Here is a 14,482-nt window from a genome sequence, read left to right on the forward strand (position 1 = left end):
GTGTGTATTTCTACTGGGCCTATATTCTGCTTCCTAGTTATAGTGACCATTTCTTAAAAGCTCAGTAATTAATATGTTGGCCTTATAGCCATTTATTCTGTCACTTGAACATTTTTGGAAAGGCCTAATATGATTATCTTCTTGACCATATAACAGATGAGGCCTTATAATTTTTTCCCCTTGCACATGATGTTGATCTGCCTTGATGAGCACTCATGGAGATGCTACTTAATTTTATTTGTTTTTATTTTTATTTTTGAGATGGAATCTTGCTCTGTCACCCAGGCTGGAGTGCAGTGACATGATCTTGGCTCACTGCAAGCTCCACCTCTCAGGTTCACGCCATTCTCCTGCCTCAGCCTCCTGAGTAGCTGGGACTGCAGGCGCCCACCACCACCCCTGGCTAATTTTTTTGTATTTTTTTTAGTGGAGACAGGGTTTCACCGTGTTAGCCAGGATGGTCTTGATCTCTTGACCTTGTGATCTGCTGCCTTGGCCTCCCAACGTGCTGGGATTATAGGTGTGAGCCACTGCACCCAGTGAATTTTATTTAAGGTTTTTTTTTTTTTTTTCTTTTGAGATAGGATCTCACTCTGTCACCCAGGCTGGAGTGCAGTGGCACAATCTTGACTCATTGCAGCCTCAACCCCCTGGGCTCAAGCCATCCTCCCACCTCACCCAAGCAGCTGGGACTATAGACACATGCCACCATGGCTAGCTAATTTTTGTATTTTTTGTAGAGTCGGGGTCTTGCCATGTTGCCCAGGATGGTCTCAAACTCCTGAGCTAAAGCCATCTGCCGTGGCCTCCCAAAGTGTTGGGATTACAGGTGTGAGCCACTGCGCCCGGCAGACACTACTTAATTTTCTGGTAACTGTAGATTGCAGCTTTAGCCCTTGAGTGGGTATCGGTCAATAGAGTGGTTAGTCCTAAACCTGACTTAGATGGGCCAAAATTTCTAACAATCTTGGACAGCATGGTTCTTTTTATTTCAAATTGAAATGTGTGATTTTTAAAATTTTAGATAGAAACGTGCGATTTTTTTTTAATGGCTTGTGCAGTCTGCCTCATTTTAGAGATATTTGGATATGATTATAAATGATTCCCTATGATCCTAAATATAATTTTAGATATTCATTGGCCATGTTTCTTAATTAGGTTTTAATAAAGGGGATGAACTAAGAGTCAGACTTCAGGCCACGCTGAGTTCAGACGATCTCATCATCCAAAGCTGAATGGTTCAGGTGTGCTGTGGTGGCCATGTTCTATCGAGAATACTGCTCAGGGGATTTGTTCTCCATTTGGAATTATAGCAGCACAGCAGTTGATTTGGATTTCTGAATTAATTAATTAATTAATTTACCTTTGAGACAGGGTCTCACTCTGTCACCCAGGCTGGAGTGCAGTGGTGCTTTCAGAGCTCACTGCAACCTCCGCCTACCAGGTTCAAGCGATTCTTGTGCCTCAGCCTCCTTAGTAGCTGGGATTATAGTGATAAGCCAATGCACCTGGCTAATTTTTGTGTTTTTAGTAGAGATGGGGTTTTGCCATGTTGGCTAGGTTGGTCTCGAAGTCCTGGGCTCAAGTAGTTTGCTGGTCTCGGCCTCCCGAAGTGCTAGGATTACAGATATGAGCCACTGCACCCAGCCCTGGACCTCTGAATTTAGTATGTGGGAAGCAGTCATTGCTAATGTGGGTTCTATCATTCTTGCATTCTGTTGGTGAACTCAGAGAGCAGAACACACCTGGGCTTTTGGTATTTTTTTCTTGGGTCTATATTTAGATTTTTGAGGAAGTACTATTAAGCACCAGAGCGTACTGATAGCTATTTCAGATCTCATGAATTATGATAGGTAAGGACCAAGCACTAATGCAAAATGCCCTGCAAATCCAAGGTTGGCTTGGAGTCTTTTCTTTTCTTTTCTTTTGGCCCAGAGACAAAGAATTGCTGAAATATTGTGTGATAGGCTGGGCACAGTGGCTCATGCTTGTAATGCCAGCACTTTGGGAGGCCAAGGCGGGTGGATCACTTGAGGCCAGGAGTTCGAGACCAGCCTGGCCAACATGGCAAAACTGTGTCTCTACTGAAAATGCAAAAATTAGCTGGATGTGGTCATGCATGCTTCTAATCCCAGCTACTTGGGAGGCTGAGGCAGGAGAATCACTTGAACTAGGGAGGCAGAGGTTTCAGTGAACCAAATTGCCCCACCACATTCCAGCCTGGGTGACAGAGAGAGACCCTGTCTCAAAAAAAAAAAAAATTTATATATATATAATATATATAGAGAGACCATATATTATATAAAATATATATATATATATATAGAGAGAGAGAGAGAGAGTGTGTGATTGAATATATAAAAAGCAAGGGTAAAAATATGTGGGAAGAAGAGAGAAAGTTAAGGAGAAGTCATTAGATTCTGTCTTCTCTAGCCTCACCTCCCTCACCCTCTGAAAGTGAGTTCTGTTTATTTTCCAAGACCATCAAGTTTGTGTTTTTGGGCTGCCTTCTTTCATAGGTTATCACTGTGAGGCCTATAATAACCCTGCAGACTTCTTCTTGGACATCATTAATGGAGATTCCACTGCTGTGGCATTAAACAGAGAAGAAGACTTTAAAGGTATATGAATCTGTTACAGTCCCAGATTTTTGCCTAATTGAATTGGCTGAAGTTTAGCAATGTGGTGGCTAATTAAAATGTGGCCTTGTGAATTTCTGTTAATGCAGTCTTCTGATACCAGTCAACACAAATATTTTGTTGTCTGTGAGTGCTGTTGGTGTTTTTGATTTAATTTATAAATGAGAATTTATATGATGGTGTCAGTTCCAAGAGGAGTTAACATTGTAAAAAATGCTCACTGTTTATATAGTGTTTTTAAAATAAGAAACTTGGCAATGTATGCATTTGCATATAGTAGGAAGCAACAACCAGATTTTTTTTTTTTTTTTTTTTTTTTTTTTTTTTTTTGAGACGCCATCTAGCTCTTGTCACCCAGGCTGGAGTGCAATGGCACTATCTCAGCTCACTGAACCCTCCGCCTCCCAGGTTCAAGCCATTCTCCTGCCTCAGCTTCCTGAGCAACTAGAATTACAGGCCTGTGCCACCACGCCCGGCTAATTTTTGTATATTTAGTAAAGACGGAGTTTCACTATGTTGGCCAGGCTGGTTTCAAACTGCTGACCTCAAGTGATCCTCCCACCTTGGCCTCCCAAAGTGTTGGGATTACAGGTGTGAGCCACTGCCCCTGGCCACGACCAGAATTTTATATTAAGAAATAGAACTATATGGTAAGAAGTCTATTTTAAAAGAATTAAGGTCAAATAGGAAAACGTCAGTTTGTTTGCTGTATTCATAAGACTATGGCAATAAACAGGCTATTTCTCTGTACTTTTCTTTTTCTCTTTTTAAATATATATTTTAATTTGTTACTTACTTTATTTATTTTTATAGAGACAGGGTCTCGTTTCATTGCTCAGGCTGGTCTTGAATTCCTGGCCTCGCATGATCCTCCTGCCTCTGCCCTGCAAAATACTGGGATTACAGGAGTGAGCCACTGTGCCTGGCCTGTTATACTTTTCTAATGACAGAGCTAATAATTTTTTATTTCTATTTTTTCTTTTTTGAGATGGAGTCTTGCTCTCTTGCACAGGCTGGAGTGCAGTGGTGTGATCTCAGCTCACTGCAACCTCCACCTCCCTGGTTCAAGAGATTCTCTTGCCTCAGTTTCCTGAGTGGCTGGGATTACAGGCGCGCACCACCAGGCCAGGCTAATTTTTTTTGTATTTTTAGAGAGACGGGGTTTCACCATGTTGGTCAGGCTGGTCTCGAACTCCTGACCTCGTAATCCACCTGCCTCAGCCTCCCAAAGTGCTGAGATTACAGGCATGAGCCACCGTGCCTGGCCTATTTTTTCTTTCTAAAGCTTTAGAATGAAGGTGTTAGGGAAGCATCCAAGAAAGGGGTCACAGAAAAAATGGGCTAAATTTGTTGTTATCTTGTTCATGTTTCCTTTTTATCCACTGATGGCAAAGCCACGGAGATCATAGAGCCTTCCAAGCGGGATAAGCCACTCATAGAAAAATTAGCGGAGATTTACGTCAACTCCTCCTTCTACAAAGAGACAAAAGCTGAATTACATCAACTTTACGGGAGTGAGAAGAAGAAGAAGATCACAGTCTTCAAGGAGATCAGCTACACCACCTCCTTCTGTCATCAACTCAGATGGGTTTCCAAGCGTTCATTCAAAAACTTGCTGGGTAATCCCCAGGCCTCTATAGCTCAGGTAACCAGCAGATTCTTTTGAAATACTCAAATGGGAACAATGTGGTTCTGTTGTCACCTGCTTCAGGATATGTTTATCTTCTACCCACCCTTCCAGTTATTTGTTATCTTCACTCCACCTGGGATATAGAACCAGTCAGCAGAACAAATAAAGGACAATTAAGTTTTACTTTTGGAAAGCTTCCCTTTTTTTGAGACAGTCTCACTCTGTTGCCCAGGCTAGAGTGTAGTGGCATGGACTCAGCTCACTGCAGCCCTGACCTCCCTGGGCTCAAGTGATCCTCACACCTCAGCCTCTTGAATAGCTGAGACTACAGGCGTGTCCCACCATGTCCAGCTAATTTTTGTGTTTTGTGTAGAGACGGGGTTTCGCTGTGTTGCCCAGGCTGGTCTTGAACTCGTGGGTTCAAGTGATTCTCCTGTCTCAGTCTCCCAAAGTGCTAGGATTACAGGTGTGAGCCACCACATCTTGCCAGCTTCTTTTTTTTAGTGGTTTCTTAGACTACCTAACTCAGAATTTTTGTTGATTTAGACAAGCTGTAATGAATAATCTGAGTATAAAAATGTTTTTTTTTTGGGAAATTGTGAAAGACATGTCAGCCAATTTTGGAGTTTTCTGGTAGCTGTTCACTTTTGTTCACTGATTCATTCATCATGTTCTTGTAGGGCCTGTGCTGTGCTTTAGGGATGTAAATTCAGTAGTGAACAAAATGGGCAAAAATAAAACTCTGCTCATGGAGCTAATTTTCTGAGGAAGACAGGTATGATAAATAATAAAGAAATTAAATAGATAACATGTTAGATGGTAGAAGAAACTATGGGGAAAGTTTAAGCAGAGGAGAGGTGGAGAAAGGGGAGGAAGAGAGAGAAGTAGGGAGAAGAAGGTTGATTTGCAGTTGGAATCAGGTGATCAGGGAAACCCTCACCTGCTGTCACTGAATACACCTGAAGGGAGTATGTGCTGTCCACTCCAAGGGAAGAGCCTGTGTGCAAAGTGCTGTTCCTTATCATTTACCTTCTTTAGACAGTTTACAGGTGATACAAACGTAGTAAGCAAATTTGAGTTCACAGAACAAGGCTATTCATTGTTAGATTAACTTTCTGTTAATCAAAATGAGATAATGTTTCTTTATTCCTTGGTTGGCTCTGTGATAGTTGGTGATTATTACTCCTTATGGTTTTTGTTATTCTTTTCTTTAAACATTTTTTTTTTTAGAGATTGGGTCTCACTCTGTCACTCATGCTGGAGTGCAGTGGTGCAATCATAGCTCACTGCAACCCCAAACTCTTGGCTCAAGCGATCCTCACACTTCAGCTTCCCAAGTAGCTGTGACTACAGGCGTGCACCACAACACCCGGCTGATTTTTTAATTTTTTGTAGAAACAGGGTCTCACTATGTTGTCCTGGTCTGGATCTCCTGGGCTTAAGCGATCCTCCTGCCTTGGCCTACCAAAGTGCTGGGATCACAGGTGTGAGCCACCATGCCTGGCCTTTTCTGTTATTCTTAACCCCTCTGTCACCCAAAACATTAGTACTCCCAATTCATTGGTCCATTCTTCAAAGAAGTCAATTTAGCTGGTTATTTTGGGGCTGTTATTTTTATTAACAATATTGAGTTTCTGTTGAGTACTAAAAGATGGCACATTGTTGGCTCTAGTAAAATATTACTGACGTTTAAACTTGTGCATGATAATTTCCATACTTAAGTATATATAAAAATACATGTAAGAGCTTGTATTCCTAGTTGAGCCATACTGATAATTATGTATATATATGTATATATGTATAGCCACATATATGTATGTATAGCCATACTGCTAATTAAGTATATATATAAATATATCTAAGCGCTTGTATCCCTAGTTGAGCCATACTAATGGCTCCAAATGTTTTTGGTACTTATAATTTGGTGTTTCTGTCAGAACATTGGCACTTTTGTATACCATCAATTAAGGGTAAAATTTTATTCTTTGAGCATAGATTTGATGTCATTTGGAAATCAGTCTGGTAGGATCAACCTGGGTTACTTATTGTCAACAGTGAAATGATGTAATGAATTGCTCTTTTAGTGTGATGTATGCATTAGATTTTTCTTACTTGGAAAATAACTTAAATTATCTTGCTTCAAAAAATGGTTTATAAATGTCTTGTCCAAATCACCTATGTGGTAATACTGGAGAGGGCATAATTAGAACATACAGCTGTTTTTCACACACTGAGATTCTGCATGTTTTGATACTAGGCTTCCTTCCAATGCTAACACCTGGCCTAGTGCCTCTAGGTTTAGCTTCCCTGCCTCATCGTGAACTCACTTTCACAAAAGGAATTCCAGCCATGTTCAGAGCAGTGGCAGTCTCTTAGATTAAGAATAGAACCTTGCATCTCCCTGAGCATCTGCTTAGCAGGACAAGTTTTGTTTAGATTTGTGAAAAACTGGAATATTAGCTTAGGGCAGGAGTAGGCAATTTTTTTTTTTTCTTGTAAAGGATCAGGTAGTAAATATTTTAGGCTTTGCAGACCAAGTGGTCTTTGTCTCAGGTAGTCAGCTCTGCTGTTTTAGTGTGAAAGCAGCCAAGCTAATAACATGAATAAACGAACATGGCAGTATTCCAATAATAAATGAAAGGCCGGCTAGGTGCAGTGGTTCATGCCTATAATCCCAGCACTTTGGGAGACCAAGGCAGAAGGATGCTTGAGGCCAAGAGTGTGAGAACAGCTTGGGCAATAAAGCAAGACTCTATCTTTTTTTTTTTTTTTTTTTTTTTTTTTTTGAGACAGCGTCATGCTCTGTCGCCCAGGCTGGAGTGCAGTGGTGCGGTGTCGGCTCACTGTAACCTCCGCCTCCCGGGTTCAAGCAATTCTCCTGCCTCAGCATCCTGAGTAGCTGGGACTACAGGCACCCCCCACCATGCCCAGCTAATTTTTGTATTTTTAGTAGAGACAGGGTCGCACTGTGTTGGCCAGACTGGCTTTGAACTCCTGACCTCAGGTGGGTCCACCCGCTTCAGCCCCCCACAGTGCTGGGATTACAGACGTGAGCCACCGTGCCCGGCCAAGACCCTATCTTAAAAAAAAAAGGTAACTTTCATTTTATTCCAATAAAACATTATACATGGGCACTGAAATTTGAATTTTATATAAATTTTATATATATATAAATATAAATATATATTTATATAAAAAATATGAGAAATATTATTATTCTTGACTTTTTATTCAATGATTAATAAAATGAGCTAAGTGTGGTGGTGCATGTCGGTAGTCCTAGCTACTCAAAAGGCTGAGGTGGGAGGATTGCTTGAGACCAGAAGTTTGAGGCTGCAGTGAGCTATGATTACACCACTGCACTCCAGCCTGAGTGACAAAGTGAGACTTTGTCTCTAAAAAATAATAAAAAATAAAGTAAAAAGCCATTCTTAGCTCATAGGTGAATAAAGATAGGTGGCTGGCCCTATTTGACCTGTGGGCTATAGCTTAATGATTCCTGGTTCAGGGTTTATGATTGTGTATGTTGTTTTAATTCTGAGTTCTTGAAAATTGAGTTGTTAAAATGTTTTGTGACTCTCTACTGATAAATCTTGTATCTGTTGCTTTATAGCTGCACTTTGGCTTGAACTAGTTATTTCTTTACATGATTCAAACTTGGCCTCTGATAATGCATCTTCCAAAAGTTGTATTTGGAAAATCTTAGAATGAATGGATTATCTGTATGAGAAGATTGCATGTTCATTTAAGGTGCCAAGGGTTTTCTGAACAGCTCACCTTGGAAGCAGATGGGGTCTGTGCACTCCATCGTGCATTGTTTAGTTTGCCTGTTTGTTTTCCTTTCTTTAATGCCAGAAAGAATAACACAGACACACCTTATACAAGCATGCCAAGGTTACGGGATTGATTATTTTGTCAATATGTTTGAAAGCTGACTTTGAAAACATTTTCAGAACTTTGAAACTTTTAGGAAACATCTTAATCATAATACTCAGTGTTAGTATAAGATAACAAGTTTGAATGAAAACTTGACAAAGCATGTGGAATGTTTAGTTTGAACAGTCTGGGCCGGGCATGGTGGCTCATGCATGTAATCCCAGTGCTTTGGGAGGCCAAGGCGGGTGGATCACGAGGTCAGGAGTTCGAGGCCAGCCTGGCCAACATAGTGAAACCCCGTGTCTACTGAAAGTACAAAAAATTAGCCAGGCTTGGTGGTGGGCGCATGTAATCCCAGTTGCTTGGGAGGCTGAGGCAGGAGAGTCGCTTGAACCTGGGAGCTGGAGGTTGCAGTGAGCTGAGATCGCGCCATTGCACTCCAGCCAGGGCAACAGTGCAAGACTCCGTCTCAAAAAAAAAAAAAAAAAGAAAATCCTGAATTGAATATTCTTAAAAGTTTTACTATATGAAAACATAGACTCTTGTATGCACGTGCAAGCATGCATGCATGTTGATGCAGTCATCTGCATTTATTTTGGAAGCTTGGTCTGTTGAATTATATTCTGAGGGTAATGAAAATATGCCAGCATAATGGATTTCCCCCCAAAATTTCTAAGTGAATTTTAAAAGACAACTCATAAGTAGAAACATTGGAATAATGTTCTTTCCAGACTAGATTCTTCACAAACAAGTTATCACAGATCATGGTACTGTTTTGGTTTGCTTCATGCCAAAAGTGTCCTTGATCAGTTACTTTAAATCTTGATACCACTCGACTGTTGCAGTATTGAGATTTTGTTTTTTGAATTTTGGTGATTCCAAGATATGGTAGGATATTTTGTCTTCTTTAGATTACCATTTCTTATTTTTTATTCTTATTTATTTATCAATTTATTTTTTGAGACAGTATGGTTCTGTCGCCCAGGCTGGAATGCAGTGGTACGATCTTGGCTTGCTGCAACCTCCACCTCTAGGGTTCAAGTGATTCTTGTGCCTCAGCCTCCTGAGTAGCTGGGACTACAGGCGTACACCACCATGCCTGGCTAATTTTTTTGTGTGTGTGTTTTTTAGTAGAGACGGAGTCTCACCATGTTGCCCAGGCTGGTCTCAAACTCCTGAGTTCAGGCAATCTGCCCCCTCGGCCTCCCAAATTGCTGGGATTACAGGCATGAGCCACCACGCCCAGCCCATTTCTTGTTTTTTAATATTTAACTCATGAGTAAATATAAGTAGGATTTTCTTAGTTAAATTATATCATAACATAACCCTTAACCCTTTGCTTATTGAAGTGTCCTTAAGAGACTCTTTATCCTAGAAACAAGAGTGGTGTTTGTCCAATCTCCGTAGGAGCTATAGAAATCAATTGAGTGGTGAAGATAGGTGAGAACGGCAAAGAATTGGCAGCTTAGGTCTGCAGCATTGGCTATAGGCCGCATTGGCTGAAGCGATGAGGAAGCAGTGACAGGAGATGGGTAGTGGAAGCACGCAGAGTGTGCACAGAGAAAGCTGGCTGAATACTTTGGTGACAGTGACAATGCACTTTTCCAGTGCAGGCATGGACTCCCTAGAGGGTGGATAGGTGGGCTCCATCTCACCCCTATTTCCTCACTGTGCAAAATTCCATTGTTAGAGTTTTTTTAATGTGTGCTTTAAAATTTTTATTTATTTTTAATGTTAAGAATAAAGATATCCTGTTTTCACTTTAACCTCTTGAAATATAAAATGACTCATGTTCATTGGCACAAAGGTTGAGAGTTCAGTTCAGGGTCAAAACTCTTAGGCACTTGGACTTTGCTTTGCTACATACTTGCATTGCTCTGCTACCCTGTGTGGTATTCACAAGCTCAGTAACCTGAAGCAGACCCTGAACTGACTGCTGGGTGGTGCAATGGGAGGAAGTCCAGCTTTTTCAGTAGTGTGCTTTGTGTCCTACCACTCTCCCCAAACCACAGATAACTTAATTTTTAACTTAGGAAGCAGTCTAAATAATGTATGCTGTTTTATTTTCTCCCAGGGACATTGGCCAAGCCATTGTTTATCTTAATGGAGAGATCTGATTATGTAACCATATATTATACCAATAAATGGTGTGTATGTTTTTATCTCTAATTAAAACTCTTTCCCTTTTTTTTGCATTTTTCTTTTTGAAAAGATCATTGTCACAGTCATACTGGGACTGGTTATAGGTGCCATTTACTTTGGGCTAAAAAATGATTCTACTGGAATCCAGAACAGGTAAGTAAATTTGGATCTTGATTTTAAGAAAATGCTGTTACTTTCTTCAAGCTTATGAAAATCCATTAACAATTTGAATTTAAGACAAGTATAGTGTAAATGTCATTCTTTTATTGAGGGTAGGATGAGTCATTTTATTTTTGAGACAGAGTCATGCTCTGTTGCCCAGGCTGGAGTGCAGTGGCACGATCTCAGCTCACTGCAATCTCTGCCTCCCGGGTTCAAGCAATTCTCCTGCCTCAGCCTCCCAAGTAGCTGGGACTACAGGCATCCGCCACCACGCCCAGCTAATTTTTGTATTTTTAGTAGAGACAGGGTCGCACCTTGTTGGCCAGACTGGCTTTGAACTCCTGACCTCAGGTGGGTCCACCCACCTTGGCCTCCCAAAGTGCTAGGATTACAGGCGTGAGCCACTCCACCTGGCCCAATTATTTTTAAATGTACAGTTGAGTGGCATTAAGTACATTTACACTGTTATGCAACTGTCACCACCATCCAACTCTAGAATTCTTTTTATCTTCTCAAATGGAATATCTATACCCATTAAGCAATAACTTCTCATCTCGTATCTGCCTCTCCTAACTCCTGGCAGCAATCATTCTACTTTCTGTCTCCGAACTTGACTACTCTAAGACCCTCATATAAGTGGAATCATACAGTAGATATTCTTTGGTAACTGACTTATTTCCTTTAGCATGTTGTTTTTATGGCTTATTCATGTAGCATGTGTCAGATTTCTTTCCTTTGTAAGGTTGAATAATATTCCATTGTATGTACATACCACATTTTGTTTTTCCATTCATCTGTTGATGGAAACTTGGGTTGCTTTCACCTTTTGGCTGTTGTAAACAGTGCTCCCTAGGTGTACAAATATCTCTTTCAGCCAGATGTGCTGGCATGTGTCTGTAGTCCCAGCTACTTGGGAGGCTGAGGTAGGAGGATTGCTTGAGCCCAGGAGTTCTAGCTTGCAGTGAGCTATGATTGCAATACTGCAGTCCAGCCTGGGTGACAGAGTTTGACCCTGTCTCTTAAAAAAACAAACAAACAAAAAAAAACTATTTTAGTTCCTGCTTTCAATTCTTCAGCTATATACCCAGAATTAGAATTTCTGGGTCATATGGTAATTCCGTTAATTTTTTTTGAGGAACTACTGTACCGTCTTCCACAGTGGCCGCACCATTTTACATTCTTACCAGCAGTGCACAAGGGTTCCAGTTTCTCCATATCTTTACCAACATTTTTCTTTTTCTCTCTTTTAAATAGTAGAGATCCAATGGATCTTTGGAGAATGTCTATTAAGTCCTTTGCCCATTTTAAAATTGAATTGTTTGTTTTTTTGTTGTCGAGTTGTAGGAGTGCTTTATATTTTTGAGGATATATTAATCCCTTATCAGATACATGATTTGCAAATATTTTTCCCCACTCTGTGGGTTGTCTTTTCAGTATTGATAGTGTCCTTTGATGCATAAACATTTTTAACTTTGATGTAGTCCAATTGATCCATTTCTTCTTCTGTTGCCTGTGAGCTAATTTCTGTCACTTTTTAAATATATATGTTTGACTTAGGGGTGTGATGGGGGTGGGACTCAGCTTTTCCTGTTGTATGGTTAGCACTTTTGTTAGTGTTGTGATCCTTACCTAGTTTCAGTCACAGTGGGCCCTTAAAAACCTCATTTTATGAGGGGACTTTTTATCGACTGTATTGTGTTCTGAACATAAGCACTCAGGAATTTCACAGCCCTCAGAGTTCTGGTTATTTCATGTATGGAGAACACTTGTGGCAGATACTGTGCTCCGTGGTGCTTGCTGTCCATAGTCTCAGGTGACCACCCCGTGATTTAGAGCGGGTAGATGGTAGTATCCCCAGTTTACTATTGAGGAAAGTTGAAGACGCTTATGTTCAGCCTATTTTGATGTCTGGAAAAGGCTGATTATTTTTTAAAGAATAGGCATAAAAGTTGATTCCTCACTCAAGTAAAATAAATTCTTGTGTATGGAATTAGATAGTGTTACTCTACAATGAGAGTATTATCACACAGCAGTTTACCAGAGTGATGTCATTGTTCATGTTTTTACTTTCCCTGAGGGCTGAGGTATCTGGATTATTTCCAGACTTGCTAGTAATTGATGGTTTGTGTGCCGTGTAGATGCCATTGCTTAACCCAGAACAGAATATATCACAGGATCTAAAGGCTGTGGGCCTTTTATATTGTGCAGCAGGAAGCATTTGGAAAGGACATGCAGTACATGGAGTAACCTGGTCCTCAACTGGAACTTTGAAGAGGACCAGAAATCTGGCCATTAAAGCTCTTGGTAGAAAAATCCAGAGAAATAAAGAAGAACTTTAGGTGTTTCTTCAGATGTTTTCTGGAGAAATAGGTCATTAATCTTGTTTTAATTTGTTTGTTTTTGAAACAGAATCTCACAATATTGCCCAGGCTGGTGTGCAGTGGTGCAGTCATAGCTCACTGCAGCTTTGAACTCCTGGGCTCATAATTTGCACTTTTGACTTAAGCTTGCTATCTTTTTTTTTTTTTTTCCCAAAGCTCTAGGGTACATGTGCAGGATGTGCAGGTTTGCTACATAGTTAAACGTGTGCCATGGTGGTTTGCTACACCTATCAATCCATCACTTTGGTGTTAAGCCCAGTATGCATTAGCTATTTTTCCTGATGTTCTTCCTCCCACTGCCTCCCATTGACCCCACTATCATTTTTTAAATAAGCATTTGGATTATGTTAAAGTGGCCTGTGTATATGATTTAATCCCTCCTGGGATGATTAGTGATTTATTGATCAGGAAAAAACGTTTCACCATCATCTCTGGAAACAGGTTCTCAAAGTTTTGTTCAGCGGTGAATATTAGTACTTCATAATTTAAAACTGCTCGAGGCCAGTGGTTTAGTTCTCTTCTTTGGGGATGAATTCTCTGAGAGAGGAAAGCACTCTCTGCTCTTTCTCTAACCCGTTTAACTGAGAAACTGGGTTTTAATCATATGTAGAGTATAAGCATCTTTGAATTAATAGCTACCTCTGGAATAACTGCTTTACAGAGTTGTGGTGATAGCTAAACAAATTAGTGTATATTAAGGGAAAAGGTATACTTTAAAAATAGTATTCAGATCCAGTCATCTCACTTCTAGATATTTACCCCAAAGATGTGAAATCAGTTTGTTGAAGAAATTTCTGCACCCTCATATTTATCGCAGCATTGTTCACAATAGTCAAGATACGGAATCACCCTAAGAGTCTGATTTGATAAAGAAAATGTGGTATATATACACAATGGAAAAACAAAAGAAATTTTGTCATTTGCAATAACATGGATGGAATTGGAGAATATTATGCCAAGTGAAATAAGCCAAACGCAGAAAGCTAAGCACTGAAATGTCACATAATCTCACTTAATGTGGAATCTGAAACAATGGAACTGAAAGAGACAGTAGAATGGTGGTTACCAGAGGCTAGAGGGGTGTGGGGAATGGAGAGATGATGGTCAAAGGGTAGAAAACCTCAGTTACACAGGAGGAATGAGGATTTTTCTTTGGAGATACGTTGCACAATGTGGTGAACACAGTAAATAATAACATAAATTTCAGAATTGCTAAAATTTAAGATTCTTTTACCACAGAAAATAAATGTTTGAGGCGATGGATGTGTTAATTAGCTTGATTTAATTATTTCACACTTATGATTCATGAATCATATAACTTGGTACCCCACAAATACATACAACCATAATATGCCAATTTATAATTTAAAAAATCAAAATAAAAAAATATTCAGACCAATAAGTAGATATAACAGATGTGGATTACCACCTTGAAAGAATTAGAATGAATTAACTTCCTTAATACGAAAAAGCTGTGTTTAAAATAAATCATCTTAGTATTTGGAAGGAACGTTTCCATTATCTACTTTTTCAGAGTCATTATGAACATTACTGTACTGATAGATTTAAGACAACAAATTGAATTGAATCTTTGCTATGTTCCATGTTCTGAAATTAGCTTTTTACTTGATATTAGGTTTATTTGTGTACAG

The 14,482-nt window shown here is 39.9% G+C and overlaps 1 protein-coding gene across 5 annotated transcripts in view; it reads left to right on the top strand.

The window, feature by feature from the left end:
• Nucleotides 1–14,482, top strand: part of ABCG2 (ATP binding cassette subfamily G member 2 (JR blood group)) — a 136,656-nt gene that overhangs the window by 110,760 nt on the left and 11,414 nt on the right. For all 5 annotated transcript variants that reach the window (XM_063610254.1, XM_055297034.2, XM_063610255.1 and 2 more), the window contains 3 exons: nucleotides 2,520–2,621; nucleotides 4,034–4,284; nucleotides 10,358–10,440. In XM_063610254.1, the coding sequence (XP_063466324.1) occupies nucleotides 2,520–2,621; nucleotides 4,034–4,284; nucleotides 10,358–10,440 (436 nt within the window). The remainder of the gene's footprint in view (nucleotides 1–2,519; nucleotides 2,622–4,033; nucleotides 4,285–10,357; nucleotides 10,441–14,482) is intronic.

Source organism: Symphalangus syndactylus, chromosome 10 (assembly GCF_028878055.3).
Source record: "Symphalangus syndactylus isolate Jambi chromosome 10, NHGRI_mSymSyn1-v2.1_pri, whole genome shotgun sequence".
Lineage (NCBI taxonomy): Eukaryota > Metazoa > Chordata > Mammalia > Primates > Hylobatidae > Symphalangus > Symphalangus syndactylus.